Source organism: Ranitomeya imitator, chromosome 6 (assembly GCF_032444005.1).
Source record: "Ranitomeya imitator isolate aRanImi1 chromosome 6, aRanImi1.pri, whole genome shotgun sequence".
NCBI classification, from domain to species: Eukaryota; Metazoa; Chordata; class Amphibia; order Anura; family Dendrobatidae; genus Ranitomeya; species Ranitomeya imitator.
The window spans coordinates 249,633,559-249,655,285 of record NC_091287.1 but is presented as its reverse complement, the minus strand read 5'-3'; the positions used below and the strand labels follow the sequence as shown (position 1 = coordinate 249,655,285).

Below are 21,727 nucleotides of genomic sequence, written 5' to 3'. Positions count from 1 at the left end.
AGTAGGGTCTCTCTTTCTCTCTCGCCTGGGGAATGTCAGCAGCATCCTCTCTTTATCTCTTACTAGATGGCAGCCCGATTCTAAAGAATCGGGAGTCTAGAATCCATATATACTTTATTTATTCAAATGTAAGAATAATACAATTAATAAATAATAGTAAGAAAGAACAAAAATAATAGGCAGTATATGGAGAAAACACCAAACAAAAGTTCAAAATTGGTGTGAAAATGTCACTGAACCACTTCACAACTTAATATATATAGTTTTGGTAAATGGTATTATCATTTTTTTGACGAAATTCGGCAGGAGCTTGAAGAGCAACGTCACTGGGCCCGCCTACACGCAGTAGAAACTTGCTGTGAGGTAAAAATTCAAAAATCACACCAAAATGGCGGGCGGAGTGTGTCACAGTACAGCACGTTTCTGATTGGTCGCTCGCAGCAGGCGGCAACCAATCAGACACTGGACACTGTTGACGTCACTTTTCTCCGGACATTAGCTCCGGACATTAGCTCCGGACATTAGCTCCGGACAAAGCCACGGAAGTTGGCACAAATTGCAGGAAGTAGTATTCTAGGCAATTAATCTCCGGACATTAGCTCCGGACATTAGCTCCGGACATTAGCTCCGGACAAAGCCACGGAAGTTGGCACAAATTACAGGAAGTAGTATTCTAGGCAATTATATATTAGATGCCCATATGGTCAGCGAAGTCTTGTTTTATCTCTCACCTGAGGAATATCAACTCTTATGGTCAGTGTGGTCCTCTCTCTCCTGTAAAATGTAAAATCTTATGGTCAGCGTGGTGTTCTCTCTCGCCTATAAAATGTAATATTGTATGGTCAGTGGGGTGCTCTCTCGCCTAGAGAGTGTAAGTTTTTATGGTCAGCAGAGTTCTATCTCTTCAGTAAATGGTAAGCTCTTATGATCAGCATGGTTCTTTCTCTCCCTTGCCTGTAAAGTGTAACCTCTTATGGTCAGCAAGATCCTTTCTCTCCCTTGCCTGTAAAGTGTAGTCTCTTATGGACAACCGGGTTCACTCCAGGTACGGACAGGGGATGAAATTCAGTCCTGGCATTTGAAATCACACAGGCCCATGCTGTCCCCGTCCCCATGAACCAGATGGGATATATTACTAATATAATATTACCCTGGATGGAGGAAAGGAAGATTTTCTACAAGACCAATATTTCTAATGACACCCGTGGCCTGGTGGGGTAAGTGATGGAGTCAGCGACTTTGTGCTCCATCACAACTCTTAACAGTATGGGTATCTTGAGAACAATGATTCTGTTAACAACGTAGCAGACCAGGCGGCCCATGACCAGACAGGAACTTCTGGCATTTGCCAGAATTGCCAGATGGCCAGTCCGGCCCTGGTTCACTCTCTACCCCCACTTATATTTTCTGAGCAAATACAGGTTTTCCAGTGTTGATATTTCAACAAATTAATAAATTGCAAATCAAATTTTGGGGGAACATTTAGAAAAAGTTAGCAAATTCGAATTTTAAAAGATCCACTCCTCTCTAATAGAAACAATTTTAAAATATATGTTTAACATAAAAACTTAATTTATACAGTATGCTACGTTATGATGACGCAAGCCATATTCTGGCCTCTGCTGATCAATTAGTATGGATAAAGAAAATTATTGTGTATCAACCTCCACCCTCCTATATTGCTCTCCCATGGCCCACTGGTGAGCATGCCACTTTGCCATGTCAACTAGTGTGCTGCAATAACATTAATGGACCTCAGACTCTTCCTACATTTAATATTCCTGGCTGATCTAATGGAACTCACCCACATATACACACACTTATGTAATATAAAATTATTCAATAGAAATTCAGAAAAACTCTACAATGAAAATTTGCAATGGGAAGTGCATTTTTCCCCACTGTGACTCAATTTATGTCACACAGACATAATAGTGCAGGGGGTTACATGTGGACCACATTGCTGTTCAATGTAATCCGTAGAAGGCAAGACAGAAAATATGCAAATTTGCTTTGATTCTTCTTAGTGATACATCTCAGCCTTACATTAATTATATAGATGTAATTTTATGTTTCCAGCAAGTAACACTGGATTACATTTGCACTGATTCTCTGAAATCATGATTCACTTCATCAACCAGAAGTGGTCAGGCTCAATAAACAAAATGCTTCAGCTGCAATAGCTGGGGCACCAAGACTAAAGAGCAGCCATCAAGAACAAAACTGTGTAAAAGGGGCCATTAAATGTTATGCTACAAATAAAGCTGTGAAAGATGGTGAAAATATGTACCTTGAAGCATGAAGTCCTGCCAGTGCGGTATAGGACACATCAACAGCATCCTACAACTGAGTCATCTAAGTTCACATGGTTAGATCATGGATTAATCACATGGGCTGCGGTACATTCATACTGCACAAAGTCTTTAATTAAGACTGGCATTTTTGTCTGTTCTGAGCCTTCGTCTGCCTTGCCAGAAATGCTACTTAAGTCCGCGACTGGAATAACATATCTGGCATAAATAACATAGCCATTAATGTTGAATTTCACAGGCAGACATCGCCATGCCCAATCCTGTCAGACTTCTTCCATCTCCACCTATTTTGACAGAGCTGCCCAAAACTGGCGTGAAAAACTCTGCATTGAGCAAAAACAGTTTCACAGTGTTTTACACCAATAGATTAAAGGCATGTGTCCCTACAAAGCCAGGTACTGTCAGTAATGACTGGCCGCAGAATGTGCAACGACGCATTTCCAGCTGGTAACACCTAGTTGTCAATTTATTCAGAAATTTCTAGGAATAACATCAGAGAAACATCCCAGTATAGATCCACCAGAATTGTGGCTTCATGAAGTAAAGTATATGCAGAAATAGGCATGTCAAGAGAACAGACAGGTCTTTAAATGTTATGTTTGATGCACATTAGCTGAGATACAGTTAGGGCCAGAAATATTTGGACAGTGACACAATTTTCGCGAGTTGGGCTCTGCATGCCACCACATTGGATTTGAAATTAAACCTCTACAACAGAATTCAAGTGCAGATTGCAACGTTTAATTTGAAGGGTTGAACAAAAATATCTGATAGAAAATGTAGGAATTGTACACATTTCTTTACAAACACTCCACATTTTAGGAGGTCAAAAGTAATTGGACAAATAAACATAACCCAAACAAAATATTTTTATTTTCAATATTTTGTTGCAAATCCTTTGGAGGCAATCACTGCCTTAAGTCTGGAACCCATGGACATCACCAAACGCTGGGTTTCCTCCTTCTTAATGCTTTGCCAGGCCTTTACAGCCGCAGCCTTCAGGTCTTGCTTGTTTGTGGGTCTTTCCGTCTTAAGTCTGGATTTGAGCAAGTGAAATGCATGCTCAATTGGGTTTAGATCTGGAGATTGACTTGGCCATTGCAGAATGTTCCACTTTTTGGCACTCATGAACTCCTGGGTAGCTTTGGCTGTATGCTTGGGGTCATTGTCCATCTGTACTATGAAGCGCCGTCCAATCAACTTTGCAGCATTTGGCTGAATCTGGGCTGAAAGTATATCCCGGTACACTTCAGAATTCATCCGGCTACTCTTGTCTGCTCTTATGTCATCAATAAACACAAGTGACCCAGTGCCATTGAAAGCCATGCATGCCCATGCCATCACGTTGCCTCCACCATGTTTTACAGAGGATGTGGTGTGCCTTGGATCATGTGCCGTTCCCTTTCTTCTCCAAACTTTTTTCTTCCCATCATTCTGGTACAGGTTGATCTTTGTCTCATCTGTCCATAGAATACTTTTCCAGAACTGAGCTGGCTTCTTGAGGTGTTTTTCTGCGAATTTAACTCTGGCCTGTCTATTTTTGGTATTGATGAATGGTTTGCATCTAGATGTGAACCCTTTGTATTTACTGTCATGGAGTCTTCTCTTTACTGTTGACTTAGAGACAGATACACCTACTTCACTGAGAGTGTTCTGGACTTCAGTTGATGTTGTGAACGGGTTCTTCTTCACCAAATTAAGTATGCGGCGATCATCCACCACTGTTGTCATCCGTGGACGCCCAGGCCTTTTTGAGTTCCCAAGCTCACCAGTCAATTCCTTTTTTCTCAGAATGTACCCAACTGTTGATTTTGCTACTCCAAGCATGTCTGCTATCTCTCTGATGGATTTTTTCTTTTTTTTCAGCCTCAGGATGTTCTGCTTCACCTCAATTGAGAGTTCCTTTGACCGCATGTTGTCTGCTCACAGCAACAGCTTCCAAATGCAAAACCACACACCTGGAATCCACCCCTGACCTTTTAACTACTTCATTGATTACAGGTTAACGAGGGAGACGCCTTGAGAGTTAATTGCAGCCCTTGTCCAATTACTTTTGGTCCCTTGAAAAAGAGGACGCTATGCATTACAGAGCTATGATTCCTAAACCCTTTCTCCGATTTGGATGTGGAAACTATCATATTGCAGCTGGGAGTGTGCACTTTCAGCCCATATTATATATATAATTGTATTTCTGAACATGTTTTTGTAAACAGCTAAAATAACAAAACTTGTGTCACTGTCCAAATATTTCTGGCCCTAACTGTATATACTGTATGTAAAGTAAAGGTGATCTAACATGAAGCCTTCATTCATAAATTTGCTAAACTATGTAATAAATAGGTGTAAAAGAACAAGTAAATGGTAACTAATAAACTAGCATTAAAGCCACAGAGTAGATCGCTGTTTAACAAAATGGAAAAAAAAATTTTTTATTATTTATTATTATTATTATTTATTTATATAGCACCATTGATTCCATGGTGCTGTACATGAGAAGGGGTTACATCAAAATACAAATATCACTTACAGTAAACAAACTAACAATGACAGACTGGTACAGAGGGAAGAGGACCCTGCCCTTGCGGGATTATATTCTACAGGATGGTGGGGAAGGAGACAATAGGTTGAGGGCTGCAGGAGCTCCAGTGTTGGTGAGGCGGTAGCTTCGGTAGTGGTGAGGACGCAGCGGGGTCAGTGCAGGCTGTAGGCTTTCCTGAATAGGTGGGTTTTCAGGTTCCGTCTGAAGGATCCAAATGTGGTTGATAGTCGGACATGTTGGGGCAAAGAATTCCAGAGGATGGGGGATATTCAGGAGAAGTCCTGGAGGCTGTTGGGTGAGGAGCGAATAAGTGTGAAGGAGAGAAAGAGGTCTTGGGAGGACTGGAGATTACGTGAGGGAAGATATTGGGAGATTAATTCAGAGATATATAGAGGAGACAGGTTATGGATGGCTTTGTAGGTTAGTATAAGTAATTTGAACTGTAAACGCTGAGGGAGTGGGAGCCAGTGAAGAGATTTGCAAAGGGGGGAAGCGGAGAAGTAGCGAGGAGAGAGATGAATTAGTCGGGCAGCAGAGTTAGGCCGGGATCACACATGCGCGAGATACAGCCGAGTCTCGCAGGTGAAAACCCAGCTCTGGCGCAGGCACTCCGGAGCGAAGCGTGCAGCTCCATGTATTGCTGTGCGGCTGAACGCTCCGCTCCAGAGTGCCGGCGCCAGAGCAGGGTTTTCACCTGCAAGACTCGGCCGTAACTTGTGTATGTGCAACGCCCCAGGGTCCTGGTCGTTGCAGTAATATCGTTCTCCTCTAGGGGAGGGCGATGTTACTTTTGGAGGCAAAGAAGGACAACTGCATCCAGGTATCACAAACATGCAACACATTTCACACTCCAAGCCACCAGAGGGAGCTTCTGCTCCTATTTATTAGGTCACTCCCCACACTTAGGTAAAACTGGTTGCCTGTAGTGAAAGTTAGTCAGTTGCTGGCTCAGCTTCACTCAGTTAGTTGGTCCCTGGCAGGGGTGGGATCCTGTCAGAGAGCAAAGGAGAAGGATACAGAGCTGTGCATGCCCTCAGAGCTGCAGCTCTCAGAAAGAGACATCGAAGGCAGAACTGTATTGCAGCGAGCGTGCAAAGAAGTCGTAGCAAAGGAGTGGATATCAGAAGGGGACCAGCCCTACACAGGCTGCCTCCTTCTGAGGCGCGGAATCCCGGTAGCTGGAACACGAGGGAGTAACGTCCTTTATGCCTTGCTCCAGAGACCGGCAGGACAGCTAGTTTCACGTTACCTGTCAGCCCTACACCAAGTAGCCATGGTGGCACCCCTTAGAGGCTGGGGCATGATAGAGTCCCTATAAACCACCTCAAGCCACCAGTCATACGGGTTTGTCCTATCCATCCGGGGGACAGAGAGAGAGACATAACATCTACAACAATTGTGAGGACCTTATGAGGAGCTTAGCAGTAAGGGACTACAACACTGCAGCGCAAAGGAAGGTTACTGATTTCCATGTGGACAAGGGGACTCTGGACTTCCCTCCAAACCGGCCGGACTCTGCCTTGCCCTGTGATCTGGTGCTCTGGACTGTGGATGCTGAAGTCTTCAGTAAAGGTAAAGAGACTGCAACCTTGTGTCTTCTCTCGTTCTTCTCTGCGCCTCTCACCATCCACCATCTACACACTGGGATCCCCTGGGGACATACTTCACCTGTAGGAAGGTATACCATTTAGCTGCCATAACATCACCAAAGTGGACCCCTTAAAACAGCGTCGGTCACCCTGACCGAATACCACAGGTGGCGTCACGAACTCTATCCCTTTAAAGACCTTTCCCTTTTGCATGGACGTCCCAGGGCCACGGACCGGGTTAGCCACTGTGACATCCCCTTGTGAACCGCAGGACCCAGTACTGAGTACCCTGTTGTGAATTCTGTGGTCAAGCTCCCTCCTGTGGTCATGAGTGGTACTTCGGCTGGTTCTGTCTATGAGCTTCCTCTGGTGGATGTGAGTGGGGTTGCGGCTTCTGAGTTTCCTTCCTCAGGTGACGAGGTTAAGTCGTTAGGTGCTGCTCTATTTAACTCCACCTAGTTCTTTGTTCCTGGCCTCCAGTCAATGTTCCAGTATTGGTCTTGCTTCCTCCTGGATCGTTCTTGTGGCCTGTCTGCCCTGCATAAGCTAAGTTTTGCTTGTGTTACTTTTGTTTGCTATATTTTCTGTCCAGCTTGCTGTATTGGTTTTTCTTGCTTGCTGGAAGCTCTGAGACGCAGAGGGAGCACCTCCGTACCGTTAGTTGGTGCGGAGGGTCTTTTTGCCCCCCTCTGCGTGGTTGTTTGTAGGTTTTTGTGCTGACCGCAAAGCTATCTTTCCTATCCTCGGTCTATTCAGTAAGTCGGGCCTCACTTTGCTAATATCTATTTCATCTCTGTGTTTGTACTTTCATCTTAACTCACAGTCATTATATGTGGGGGGCTGCCTTTTCCTTTGGGGAATTTCTCTGAGGCAAGGTAGGCTTATTTTTCTATCTTCAGGGCTAGCTAGTTTCTCAGGCTGTGCCGAGTTGCATAGGGAGCGTTAGGCGCAATCCACGGCTACCTCTAGTGTGGTATGACAGGATTAGGGATTGCGGTCAGCAGAGTTCCCACGTCTCAGAGCTCGTCCTATGTTAGTAACTATCAGGTCACTTTGTGGGCTCTTAACCACTAGGTCCATTGTGGTTCTGAATCACCTAATCATAACAGTACTGGAGGCCCAAAGTACTAATGCTTCTCAATAGAGGGAAAAGAGAAGTTCTGAGACCATTTTTTTTCTCTGTACTGTGTTTTGTCTTTCTTTTCCCCTAGACATTTGGGTGGTTCAGGACACAGGTGTACTGATGGACATTAAAGGTCTGTCTTCTTGTATGGATCATCTCACTGCAAGAGTACAAAATATTCAAGACTTTGTGGTTCAGAATTCTATGTTAGAGCCAAGAATTCCTATTCCTGATTTGTTTTCTGGAGATAGAGCTAAGTTTCTGAGTTTTAAGAATAATTGTAAACTGTTTCTGGCTTTGATACCCCGCTCCTCTGGTGACCCAGTTCAACAAGTTAAGATCATTATTTCTTTATTACGTGGCGACCCTCAAGACTGGGCATTTTCCCTTGCGCCAGGAGATCCTGCATTATGTAATATTGATGCATTTTTTCTGGCGCTCGGATTGCTGTATGATGAACCTAATTCAGTGGATCAGGCAGAGAAAAATTTGCTGGCTCTGTCTCAGGGTCAGGATGAGGTAGAGATATATTGTCAGAAGTTTAGGAAGTGGTCTGTGCTCACTCAATGGAATGAATGTGCGCTGGCAGCAATTTTCAAAAAAAGGTCTCTCTGAAGCCCTTAAGGATGTCATGGTGGGATTTCCTATGCCTGCTGGTCTGAATGAGTCTATGTCTTTGGCCATTCAGATCGGTCGACGCTTGCGTGAGCGTAAAACTGTGCACCATTTGGCGGTATTATCTGAGCATGGACCTGAGCCTATGCAGTGCGATAGGACATTGACCAGAGCTGAACGGCAAGAACACAGGCGTCAGAATGGGCTGTGTTTTTACTGTGGTGATTCCACTCATGCTATCTCCGATTGTCCTACGCGCACTAAGCGGTTCGCTAGGTCTGCTACCATTGGTATGGTACAGTCGAAATTTCTTTTGTCCGTTACTTTGATCTGCTCTTTGTCATCCTATTCTGTCATGGCATTTGTGGATTCAGGCGCTGGCCTGAATTTAATGGACTTGGAGTATGCTAGGCGCTGTGGGTTTTTCTTGGAGCCCTTGCAGTATCCTATTCCATTGAGAGGAATTGATGCTACGCCTTTGGCCAAGAATAAGCCTCAGTATTGGACCCAGCTGACCATGTGCATGGCTCCTGCGCATCAGGAGGATATTCGCTTTTTGGTGTTGCATAATCTGCATGATGTGGTCGTGTTGGGGTTGCCATGGCTACAAGTCCATAACCCAGTATTGGATTGGAAATCAATGTCTGTGTCCAGCTGGGGTTGTCAGGGGGTACATGGTGATGTTCCTTTTCTGTCTATTTCATCATCCACCCCTTCTGAGGTCCCAGAGTTCTTGTCGGATTACCGGGATGTATTTGATGAGCCCAAGTCCAGTGCTCTACCTCCGCATAGGGATTGTGATTGTGCTATCGATTTGATTCCTGGTAGTAAGTTTCCAAAAAGGTTGACTGTTTAATTTGTCTGTGCCTGAGCACGCCGCTATGCGGAGTTATGTAAAGGAATCCTTGGAGAAGGGTCATATTCGCCCATTGTCGTCGCCATTGGGAGCAGGGTTCTTTTTTGTGGCCAAGAAGGATGGTTCGCTGAGACCTTGTATTGATTACCGCCTTCTAAATAAAATCACGGTCAAATTTCAGTACCCCTTGCCGCTGCTGTCTGATTTGTTTGCTCGGATTAAGAGGGTTAGTTGGTTCACCAAGATAGATCTTCGTGGTGCGTATAATCTTATGCGTATTAAACAAGGCGATGAATGGAAAACAGCATTTAATACGCCCGAGGGCCATTTTGAGTACCTGGTTATGCCATTCGGGCTTTCTAATGCTCCATCAGTGTTTCAGTCCTTTATGCATGACATCTTCCGAGAGTACCTGGATAAATTCCTGATTGTATACTTGGATGATATTTTGGTCTTCTCGGATGATTGGGAGTCTCACGTGAAGCAGGTCAGAATGGTGTTCCAGGTTCTGCGTGCGAATTCTTTGTTTGTGAAAGGGTCAAAGTGTCTCTTTGGTGTTCAGAAGGTTTCATTTTTGGGGTTCATTTTTTCCCCTTCTACTATCGAGATGGACCCTGTTAAAGTTCAGGCCATTTATGATTGGACTCAGCCGACATCTCTGAAGAGTCTGCAAAAGTTTCTGGGCTTTGCTAATTTTTATCGTCGCTTCATCAATAATTTTTCTAGTATTGCTAAACCGTTGACTGAGTTAACCAAGAAGGGTGCTGATGTGGTCAATTGGTCTTCTGCTGCTGTGGAAGCTTTTCAAGAGTTGAAGCGTCGTTTTTCTTCTGCCCCTGTGTTGTGCCAACCAGATGTTTCGCTCCCGTTCCAGGTCGAGGTTGATGCTTCTGAGATTGGAGCAGGGGCTGTTTTGTCGCAAAGAAGTTCTGATGGCTCGGTGATGAAACCATGCGCCTTCTTTTCCAGGAAGTTTTCGCCTGCTGAGCGTAATTATGATGTTGGCAATCGAGAGTTGCTGGCCATGAAGTGGGCATTCGAGGAGTGGCGTAATTGGCTTGAAGGAGCTAAGCATCACGTGGTGGTCTTGACTGATCACAAGAACTTGACTTATCTCGAGTCTGCCAAACGGTTGAATCCTAGACAGGCTCGTTGGTCGCTGTTTTTCTCCCGTTTTGACTTTGTGGTTTCGTACCTTCCGGGCTCTAAAAATGTGAAGGCGGATGCCCTGTCTAGGAGTTTTGTGCCTGACTCTCCGGGTTTGTCTGAGCCGGCGGGTATTCTCAAAGAGGGGGTAATTTTGTCTGCCATCTCCCCTGATTTGCGGCGGGTGCTGCAAAAATTTCAGGCTAATAGACCTGACCGTTGCCAAGCGGAGAAACTGTTTGTCCCTGATAAATGGACGAGTAGAGTTATCTCTGAGGTTCATTGTTCGGTGTTGGCTGGTCATCCTGGAATCTTTGGTACCAGAGATTTGGTGGCTAGATCCTTTTGGTGGCCGTCTCTGTCGCGGGATGTGCGTTCGTTTGTGCAGTCCTGTGGGATTTGTGCTCGGGCTAAGCCCTGCTGTTCTCGTGCCAGTGGGTTGCTTTTGCCCTTGCCAGTCCCGAAGAGGCCCTGGACACATATCTCTATGGATTTTATTTCGGATCTCCCCGTCTCTCAAAAAATGTCGGTCATTTGGGACGTTTGTGATCGCTTCTCTAAGATGGTCCATTTGGTACCCTTGTCTAAATTGCCTTCCTCCTCTGATTTGGTGCCATTGTTCTTCCAGCATGTGGTTCGTTTACATGGCATTCCGGAGAACATCGTTTCTGACAGAGATTCCCAGTTTGTTTCGAGGTTTTGGCGAGCCTTTTGTTTTAGGATGGGCATTGATTTGTCTTTTTCCTCGGCTTTCCATCCTCAGACAAATGGCCAGACTGAACGAACCAATCAGACCTTGGAAACATATCTGAGATGTTTTGTTTCTGCCGATCAGGATGATTGGGTGTCCTTTTTGCCTTTGGCTGAGTTCACCCTTAATAATCGGGCCAGCTCGGCTACTTTGGTTTCGCCGTTTTTCTGCAATTCTGGTTTCCATCCTCGTTTCTCTTCAGGGCAGGTTGAGTTTTCTGACTGTCCTGGTGTGGATACTGTGGTGGATAGGTTGCAGCAGATTTGGACTCATGTGGTGGACAATTTGACATTGTCTCAGGAGAAGGCTCAACGTTTCGCTAACCGCAGGCGCTGTGTGGGTCCCCGACTTCGTGTTGGGGATTTGGTTTGGTTGTCATCTCGTTATATTCCTATGAAAGTTTCCTCTCCTAAGTTTAAGCCTCGTTTCATTGGTCCGTATAGGATTTCTGAGGTTCTTAATCCTGTGTCTTTTCGTTTGACCCTTCCAGCTTCTTTTTCCATCCATAACGTATTCCATAGGTCATTGTTGCGGAGATACGTGGCACCTGTGGTTTCATCCGTTGATCCTCCTGCCCCTGTTTTGGTTGAGGGGGAGTTGGAGTATATAGTGGAGAAGATTTTGGATTCTCGTATTTCGAGACGGAAACTCCAGTACCTGGTTAAGTGGAAGGGTTATGGTCAGGAAGATAATTCCTGGGTCTTTGCCTCTGATGTTCATGCTGCCCATCTGGTTCGTGCCTTTCATTTGGCTCATCCTGGTCGGCCTTGAGGCTCTGGTGAGGGTTCGGTGACCCCTCCTCAAGGGGGGGGTACTGTTGTGAATTCTGTGGTCAAGCTCCCTCCTGTGGTCATGAGTGGTACTTCAGCTGGTTCTGTCTATGAGGTTCCTCTGGTGGATGTGAGTGGGGCTGCGGCTTCTGAGTTTCCTTCCTCAGGTGACGAGGTTAAGTCGTTAGGTGCTGCTCTATTTAACTCCACCTAGTTCTTTGTTCCTGGCCTCCAGTCAATGTTCCAGTATTGGTCTTGCTTTCTCCTGGATCGTTCTTGTGGCCTGTCTGCCCTGCATAAGCTAAGTTTTGCTTGTGTTACTTTTGTTTGCTATATTTTCTGTCCAGCTTGCTATATTGGTTTTTCTTGCTTGCTGGAAGCTCTGATACGCAGAGGGAGCACCTCCGTACCGTTAGTTGGTGCGGAGGGTCTTTTTGCCCCCCTCTGCGTGGTTGTTTGTAGGTTTTTTGTGCTGACCGCAAAGCTATCTTTCCTATCCTCTGTCTATTCAGTAAGTCGGGCCTCACTTTGCTAATATCTATTTCATCTCTGTGTTTGTACTTTCATCTTAACTCACAGTCATTATATGTGGGGGGCTGCCTTTTCCTTTGGGGAATTTCTCTGAGGCAAGGTAGGCTTATTTTTCTATCTTCAGGGCTAGCTAGTTTCTCAGGCTGTGCCGAGTTGCATAGGGAGCGTTAGGCGCAATCCACGGCTACCTCTAGTGTGGTATGATAGGATTAGGAATTGCGGTCAGCAGAGTTCCCACGTCTCAGAGCTCGTCCTATGTTAGTATCTATCAGGTCACTTTGTGTGCTCTTAACCACTAGGTCCATTGTGGTTCTGAATCACCTGATCATAACAGTACCCCACGGCCCCATGGGGGCGCTCCATTCGTGTGATCCCGGCCTTTAGGATGGACTGGAGAGGTGCAAGTGTGTTAGCAGGGAGGCCACAGAAAAGGATGTTGCAGTAGTCAAGGCAGGAGATGATGAGGGCATGCACATGCATTTTAGTAGATTGACGGTTGAGGAAAGGACAGATTTTGGAGATATTTTTGAGCTGGAGGTGACAGGAGGTGGAAAGAGCTTGGATGTGTGGTTTGAAGGACAGGGCAGAGTCAAGGGTTACTCCGAGGCAGCGGACTTCCGGTACGGGGGAAGCGTGATGTTATTAATAGTGATAGATAGGTCAGGTAAGGAAGATCTATAAGGAAAGATGATGAGTTCAGATTTGTCCACATTGAGTTTGAGGAAGCAAGAGGAGAAGAAGGAGAATATGGCTGATAGACACTCTAGGATTCTGGAGAGCAGGGAGGTGACGTCTGGGCCAGAAAGGTAGATCTGAGTGTCATCAGTATAAAGGTGGTACTGGAATCCATGGGAATTTATGAGTTGTCCCAAGCCAAGTGTATAGGTTGAGAAGAGTAGTGGTCCTAGAACAGAGCCTTGGGGGACTCCAACAGAGAGAGGGTGGGATGAGGATGTAGTGTGGGAGTGTGAGATGCTGAATGTGCGGTTGAAAAGGTATGAGGAGATCCAGGATAGGACGAGGTCTTTGATGCCAAAGGAGGAGAGGATCTGTAGTAGAAGGCAGTGGTCAACTGTGTTGAAAGCAAAGGACAGATCTAGAAGGAGGAGCACAGAGTATTGCCCATTAGCTTTGGCTGTAAAGACATGGAGCGTGAACGATAAGTGAGTCGCCGTTACATCACTGGATCGCTCCTGCATCGTTCTGAAGCTGCAGTGTTTGACGTCTCAACAGCGACCTAAACAGCGACGCTGCAGCGATCGGCTCGTTGTCTATATCGCTGCAGCGTTGCTGAATGTGACCGTACCTTAAGTAGCTTGTTAGTGATTTTGGCCAGGGCTGTCTCAGTTGAGTGATGGGGGCGGAAACCAGATTGTAGATTGTCAAAAAGCAAGTTAGATGAAAGGTGGGAGGAAAGTTCAGCATGGATGTCCTGCTCCAGGAGTTTGGAAGCAAATGGGAACAGCAATATTGGGCGACAGCTGGACATAGCAGTTGGATCGAGGGTTGGCTTTTTAAGGATAGGCGTGATTGTGGCATGTTTGAAGGCAGAAGGGAAGGTGCCAGAAGTTAGTGATAGGTTGAAGAGGTGGGTTAGGGATGGGATAAGAGTAGTGGTGAGGTTGGGGAGGAGGTGGGATGGGATGGGGTCGAGTGCGCAGGTGGTGAGGTGCGATTTGGAGAGGAGACAGTTAAGCCCCCCCTTCAGTGATGTTGGATAGGGAGGTTATGGGGTTTGGGCACTGGTCCGGTATACAAAGGGGTTGTGGAGGTTGAACAATGAAGACTTGCCTTGTTTGGTCAATCTTATTTTTAAAGTGTGTGGCTAAATCCTCAGCAGAGATGAGGGAGGTTGGAGGGGGCAGTGGAGTAGGCCTGTTTAGCAGAGGTGAGAGCGGATTTAAAAGCGAGTGTTACCTGTTTGAATGCAGTGAAGTCGTCTTGCGAATGTGTTTTCTTCCAACGCCGCTCTGCAACCCTGGACAATTGCTGGAGCTTTTTAGTGGTGTTATTGTGCCAGGGTTGTCTATTGAAACGTCGCACTCTGCCATGAACGAGAGGGGCAACCATGTCAATAGCTGATACGAGAGTGGCATTGTAGAAAGCAGTGGCACTGTCTGTGTCATGGAGTGAGGATATGGATGCCAGTGGTAGGATAGAGTCAGAGAGCGTGTGGGTGTCTAGGTGTGCAAGGTTTCTGCGGGGGTGCACATGTTGCTGGACATGGGTGACTGGTGAGGAGGACAGGGATGAGAAAGTGAGCAGATGGTGGTTGGATAGAGGGAGAGGGGAGGTGGTGAAGGTAGATATTGAGCAGAGACGGGTGAAGACCAGGTCTAGTGTATGGCCGTCTGTGTGGGTGGCTGTGGAGGACCACTGAGCAAGTCCAAAGATGAAGTAAGGGACAGAAATTTGGAGGCTGTTGACTGAAGGGTATCAGTGGGGATGTTGAAGTCACCCATGATGATGGTGGGAGTGTCAGCACAGAGAAAGTGAAAAAGCCAGGTGGAGAATTGGTCAATAAAAGCAGTGGCCGGGCCCGGAGGTCAGTATATGACAGAGGGGACAGAGGGGACTTCAAAAGAGGGGAGGATAAGGGAGGGTAGAGGAGGGATTGGGTTAAAGGTGCAGTTTGAAGAAAGGAGAAGACCCACTTCTCCACCATGTTTGTTGCCAGGGTGAGGGGTGTGAGTGAATTGGAGGCCGCCGTAACACAGCGCAGCAGGGGAGGCGGTGTCAGAGGGTGTTAGCCACGTTTCTGTGAAGCCGAGGAAGGCCAGATTGCGAGAGAGAAAAAGGCTTTCATTGATTTTGTGTCAGAAACTTTAATAAGAGGGAATTATTGACAAAATGTAATTGCTGTGGTGTTAGCTTAGGTTCAAAACAATTGTATATATTCAGATATAATTATAGGGAGTGGTTATATATATATATATATATATATATATATTTTTTTTTTTTTTTTTCAAGATAAAATATCTGTGGCACCTTAGGGACCCATCAAATGATGGTTACTTATGTCTCTCTGCATACCACATTGTGGTATCTGTCCTGCTAGCTGCAGTTATGACAGCAACAATAGTATTGCATGATGTAGTTTACTAGGTATATTTCACTTCTCCTCCCTGTCTGCGATTCCCTGGTCACTCAGCCTGCCTCCAGTCTGTGAATAACCGACATCCCCTGTTTGAAATCTCAGCAGTGACCAGCAGGAGACTGATCACTCATAGACCTCAGGCAGGCGGAGAGGCCAGGGAATCTCAGATAGGAAGGAGAAGACCCAGTGCATAGTCTGGCCCCTGGGCACCAAAGTTCAATTATCAAAAAACCTTATATGGTGATTTAAGAACTACTCAGATTTCCTCACCAATGTTATCAATATAATCAGCATTACAGCGCCATTACAGCCATGTCTTTACTTTACAAGACAAAATCATGTTGGCTGTTTGTCTTTAAGGCATTCTCAAATTATTCCTACAGGAATAGAATTGTGAAAATGTAGTATTAGGACTCAATTAGACATAGGTGTTTCTTATATGTGTTCCATGTGTTTTTTTCACAGCTGGAACATGTGCCCACTATAATCTATACTGCTATTCACATGTCCATGTGTTTTGCATACCGTTTGTGCAAAAATCACGTAGACATGTTCAGCACAGTTGAAAAATGCCAAACAAGTCTATGGGTCAAAGACAAACATGGCTCTATGTGCAATCCGTGTTTAACATTGCAAAGTATGGGGGAAGCATCATAATCTGATTAAATAGTTATCCATACTTGATGTACACAGATAAAACACTGATTACACACTGACCAAACACTGAGGACTCACGGATCCAGAACACTGATGATACCATTTGTTTGTATGCACTGCGCCATTGAACAACATTGGTTCTGCTGCATTCCGTTTTTTGATGGACAACACTTGGACCAAAAATATGGTTGTGTAAACTTGGCCTTTCTGTGAGAGTTCTAAGGAAGAAGATAAAAAGATGATGTCCTTCAGGAAAATCAGTTTTAAAATGAGATTCTCTCCCTTGAGGGAAAATACAGATCCACATGGAGCCACCATACGGCAGCACATTGCATGCCTGTAAGTCCATAATCACAAAGGCTTACTTAGTTTTCTAGGCTTTTTGGTTTCCCGACAACATATTGATTTAATACATAAATGTGTATGTCAATGCTCTTCGTGCTTTTAGTCATGACATAATACATTCTACAATGTCTTGCTGCCTTCATGAATATCTTTGGCGAAATGAAGGTTGTTTACCATCTACTGTTTTTCCACAGTCCAGTGCTCAGAGAAGATAGTCCGCTTTCCCAGATCTTCTAAACTATCTATCTTTCTGTGAACGCAATCTCTCCAGGGATATGGCTCAGTTGTCTTTATTATCCCCCACAGAGTGTTTATGCTGTGCATCTGAAACAGTCTTCATATCAAGTGGGCTCATTAACTCCCCTTGTGAATTCATCACAGTCTCCACTACCTCCCTAAGAATTAATTCAGCATCCGTTTCCTGCAGGTGCGCTGAGCATCTGCCGGCACGTGTGCCACAAATGACATAATATTTATAGCAGCCCATAAAGATGACAAATGCAGCTGGTTAGTAACCTAAAAATGTTCATCTATAGTGGAAGTAGCCGTAGATTGATGTCACAATTGACTCATTGATATCATTAACGACATAGTAATGAAAACCATTGGATCCAATTAGAATGGAAACTAAACCAAACCATAGGGTTAGGGCTGTATAACCAATTTTAATCAAAGAGATTCTTTAGTATCATGTATGTAAAAAAAAGACAACAACAGACTGAGTCATTTAGAAAGTCAGTGGTGCGTTACAATCACAACTATCAATTGCTAGTTCCTCTAGGCTGATTAATTGACAGTGAAGAAGACTGAAATGGAAGTAGGATGACTTAATGTTACCCAAATATGGATGTTATGTGTTTTTATTCTTCATCCTGAGCATTTTCTACTTTAGCTTGCTTAAATGAGTCATATTAGTCATCCGCAAAATCTTTGTGTTCATGAACGAACAATTACTTTTTTTTTTCCCCGGGAGAAGAAAGTTTCCCCTGAAATGGCTTAAATGCAATGGCTTTTTTTGTATAATAGATAATATTTTTTCCCTGGAAACCACAAAGTGCACTGGCCCACTTTACAAATCTACGCTAGTTGTCATACAACTAGTGCGATAGTGGCATTGCCAACTATAAACCACTGCGTGTCTGATAAATGCTCTGCTTCATTTGCCTTAGAAGAAAACATTCATCTATGGGCAGCTGTTGATGAGCTAATTGGAGACAACTTATATGGCCAAAAAATCAATTTACTCAAGATGTGTCTTGAAAAATTATGCTCAAAGGCGCGCACCATACTGGAATCAGTATAAGACACAGCTGCTCTAAAGGGAATTTAGAATTTAGAGATGTTGCATTCATAGACTTAGGCTACTTTCACACTAGCGTTAACTGCAATCCGCCACAATGCGTAGTTTTGCAGAAAAAACGCATCCTGCAAAAGTGCTTGCAGGATGCGTTTTTTCCCCATAGACTTGTATTGACAACGCATTGCGACGGATTGCCACACGTCGCATCTGTCGTGCGACGGATGTGTCGTGCTTCTGTGGACCGTCGGGAGCAAAAAACGCTACATGTAACGTTTTTTGCTCCTGACGGACTGCTTTTTCCGACCGCGCATGCGCGGCCGGAACTCCGCCCCCACCTCCCCGCACCTTACAATGGGGCAGCGGATGCGCCGGAGAAATGCATCCGCTGCCTCCGTTGTGCAATGCGTTAAACGCTAGCGTCGGAATCTCTCCCTGACGCATTGCGACGGGGAGATTCCGACGCTAGTGTGAAAGTAGCCTAAGAAAAATGATGTATATATTCGGATCTCTTACATTAAAAAAAATATGTTGTAATAACTACACAGTTAAACCTTTTAGAACAACCACCTTCAAGAAGTCTATCTTTGATTTGGATCACATTTTTTAGTGATCACATTAGATTGCATTTTCGTTTTAAACAATTTTCAATTTTATTGTGTGTTATGGTCACTGTCCCTCTTTTATGAGCAATGTGAATGTGCAAGGATAAAAACTACGTAATAAAAAAGGGATATGCACAATGTATGCATGTGGGTAGAAAACTCAGTTGAACACTGGACCAGGCTCTGACTGGCTCACTGGGAAACAGGTGAATCACCTGGTGGGCCCCTGCGCCTGAATGGGCACCCCACCCACCTACTTGAGCAGAGTTCAGCACAGTACACGTAATGCAACATGTACACATAAACTACTCAGTTTATTATTATATGGAAGCATAGGCAAATTTGTGAACAAGGATAAGGTAAAATAATATGTTGGGCCACCAGAATCAATGCCGCTGATGGGCCTTGGCACCTCATTTTGATACTGCACTGAACCATGCACTTATATGAAATCAACCCCCCCAAAGAAAAAACAACAAAGAAAACACTTCTTGAAGAAGTTTATGTTTACTATAGGCCAGATTTTTCTGTAAAGTACCGTATATCCTTTTTTTTATATCCTTTTCCTGTCATGTTGGTTTACTAGACATAAGTCTGCTGAAAAAAGATGGGCCAGGATCATTTTTTGGGCTTCATCTTCCTTGTGTAAAGCTCCACGTATATTATTAGGTTTGCCTATTGTTCTTTCCAGGAAGGATTTGATTGTACAGACCAGGATTCAGTGGATGGCTACCATGGTCTGATATCAATGCTTAAATAACAGAAGTACCTCCAATATTTTACCATGAGAATATTTAAGGCAAAAGACAGAATTTCTGTAAGATATGTATAAATGGAGATTAAGGCCGTCTGGGCTTGAGGATCACGAGAACATTGGCGAATGTTTCCAGACCCTTAAGCACTAAAGAGATTAGTGACAAGTATAATAACTGGCAATAAATGCTTGCTGTCATATCATCTTTTAGAGGAATGTATGATATGCTTAGACAGAGGAACTGCCGCAAGGGAGCAGTAACTGACTTCTGTGTGATCAGTGCCATCCAGGTAATGGTATTGTCCTTATGAGTGATGACTTTAGATATATTTTTACCAATTATTTTTTTTTGGTTTGCTTTTTGGTGTCTATATAAAAGTAGTGCTGCACAGAGCTACATGTGTTATGTAACTTACATGATACAATTTTCCTATTACCTTATATTTTGCATTCTCCATGATATTCTGATGATCTTTTTTTATTGATGTCTGAGTTTTAATATAAAAATCACAAAAATATATATTGTTTGTTTTCAGCCGGATCCTGCAGGGAGAGACATTGCAATTCTTCCATTTCTGGAGCATTGTGAGAACACTCACATGACGATCTGGCTTGGAATTGTCTATGCCTATAAAGGGCTTCTTATGGTAAGTGACTGGTAACGTAGAAGTTAGCAGATGTGCAGAATTAATCATGATAATCTCTCCTTGACTTTTATACAAGTTATTATGACATTATGCTTATAGGTAAATTTCAGGAACATTTTTATCAGATCAGTAAAATGGATGTACTGGAGTCAAGAAACAACCAAAGGAAAATTCTTATTTCATAATACCACTCCAAATTCAAGTACGCATGGGGTTTTGTTCACTATAGGGCCCTAACAATACCCTAAATAACAAAATGGCTTCTGTTTACTGTGATGAACAGAAGAAGTTCTCAAACCAAAATCCTATTCTCTCACACTACTTCCTGCCTTGCAGTGACTGCTGGAGGTATGCATATGCCACTGGTCACACTGTGGAGCGTAATGTTGTATTTTAGCTGCTTCTTGTTATATTGAGGTCCAAATGATGGAGTTTTATTTTGAAGGGAACCTTATTCATACTGGCCAAACTGCGGTAGCATGAATCAGAGCCAGTCTGCGTGATTGCAGCCAATTACATGTTTCTCCAAAACACTGCGGTGTTTCAGAATTAAAAAGGTTGAAAAAGCTGGAAAAACTGGACAGGGGCTGCCCCGGCGTGACTAGTCAGATCTCATATGGTCCCAACTGCCTTTTCAAACTGTGTTCTCTGAAATGCCTCAGAGTTTAAGGCTACTTTCACACTAGCGTTTTTTTAATAAGTCGCAATGCGTCGTTTAGGGGAAAAAACGCATCCTGCAAAGTTGTTTGCAGGATGCGTTTTTGCCCCATAGAGTAACATTACCGACGCATTGCAACGTATTGACACACGTCACAACCGTCGTGCGACGGTTGCGCCGTGTTGTGGCAGACCGCCGGGAGCAAAAAACGTTGAATGTAACGTTTTTTGCTGCCGACGGACCGCTTTTTCCGACCGCGCATGCGCAGCCGGAACTCCGCCCCCACCTCCCCGCACCTCACAATGGGGCAGCGGATGCGCCAGAGAAATGCATCCGCTGCACCCGTTGTGCGGCGCATCAAACGCTAGCGTCGGAATCTCGGCCCGATGCAATGCGACGGACCGAATCCGACGCTAGTGTGAAACTAGCCTAACAGAAAAGTGTACCTGGCGGCAATTGCACAGTCAGGCTCTGATTCTTGTCCTGTTCATGGTTTGGTTATAATTGCAGGTTCCAATTAATGTAAAATACTCTTCATATAGCATTTGAACACTGTTATATATAGTTTTAAACAAATCATATCTATATTTGTTATATTATTACTGGAGCACCCGCTAGGGCCGTGGGGTACTTGGGCTGGGTCCGACAGTTCTTAAGGGGGTGGTCACGGCAGCAGTGACCCGGTCCATGGCCATGGGCTTCCAATAAAAGTCAATTAAAGGGAAATAAAGTTTATAGGGGATAAGTGTTACGAACCTGCAGCATAGAACTAGTAGAGAAGGGGGAAAGCTGGCCCTGCACTAAGACTAGGCTGATACCCTATGATGGAGTGGGTGACCCATTCCTTGCGAATAGACCCACCAACAATCCTAGGTTAAACTCAGTGAAGACCTATAGATAAGGGGAAGGAGGTCCCTAAAAGATCTAAGGACTGGGTACAAAAAACAGGTCACCTCCTAATAGAAAACACAGAGAAGGCTGCAGAAACCAACAGAAAACAGAAACTAAGAATAGCAGAACCAGAGATCCCTGAACTGCAAAATATCAAACACAGAAAGCTGTCTAATAAGCACCTAGCCAGAACTCTAGCGGATTAACACTGTTGTCCAGCAAGGAATGGGAGGCAGGTGCTGGGTAATAAAGGGTGATACAATCACCTGACCTAAGGCAACCCAGCACCAGGGAAAAAAGACCAGCAGCCAGAAAACCACAACAAGATGGCGGATGGTCAAAACAAAACAGATTCTAACAATTAGTTTGTGACGCCACCCGTGGTGTTTGGCAATAAAGAGATGCCAATGCTGCGGATCAGGTCCACTGGGGCAGTTGGTGATGCAGCAGAGATTTTAGAGCTCTCCACAGGTAGAGCTAGGCCCCAGGACAGTTAAAGTGAAAGAGTCAATGATGGTGAATGAGGTAGTGCAGGGCAGGTGAC

The 21,727-nt window shown here is 44.5% G+C and overlaps 1 protein-coding gene across 1 annotated transcript in view; it reads left to right on the top strand.

Annotated features, from left to right (window-relative positions):
- The window catches only part of GABBR2 (gamma-aminobutyric acid type B receptor subunit 2), a 1,074,198-nt gene that overhangs the window by 916,168 nt on the left and 136,303 nt on the right, over positions 1-21,727 (top strand). The window contains exon 14 of the mRNA XM_069730579.1: positions 19,524-19,634. Coding sequence (XP_069586680.1) covers positions 19,524-19,634 — 111 coding nt within the window. The remainder of the gene's footprint in view (positions 1-19,523; positions 19,635-21,727) is intronic.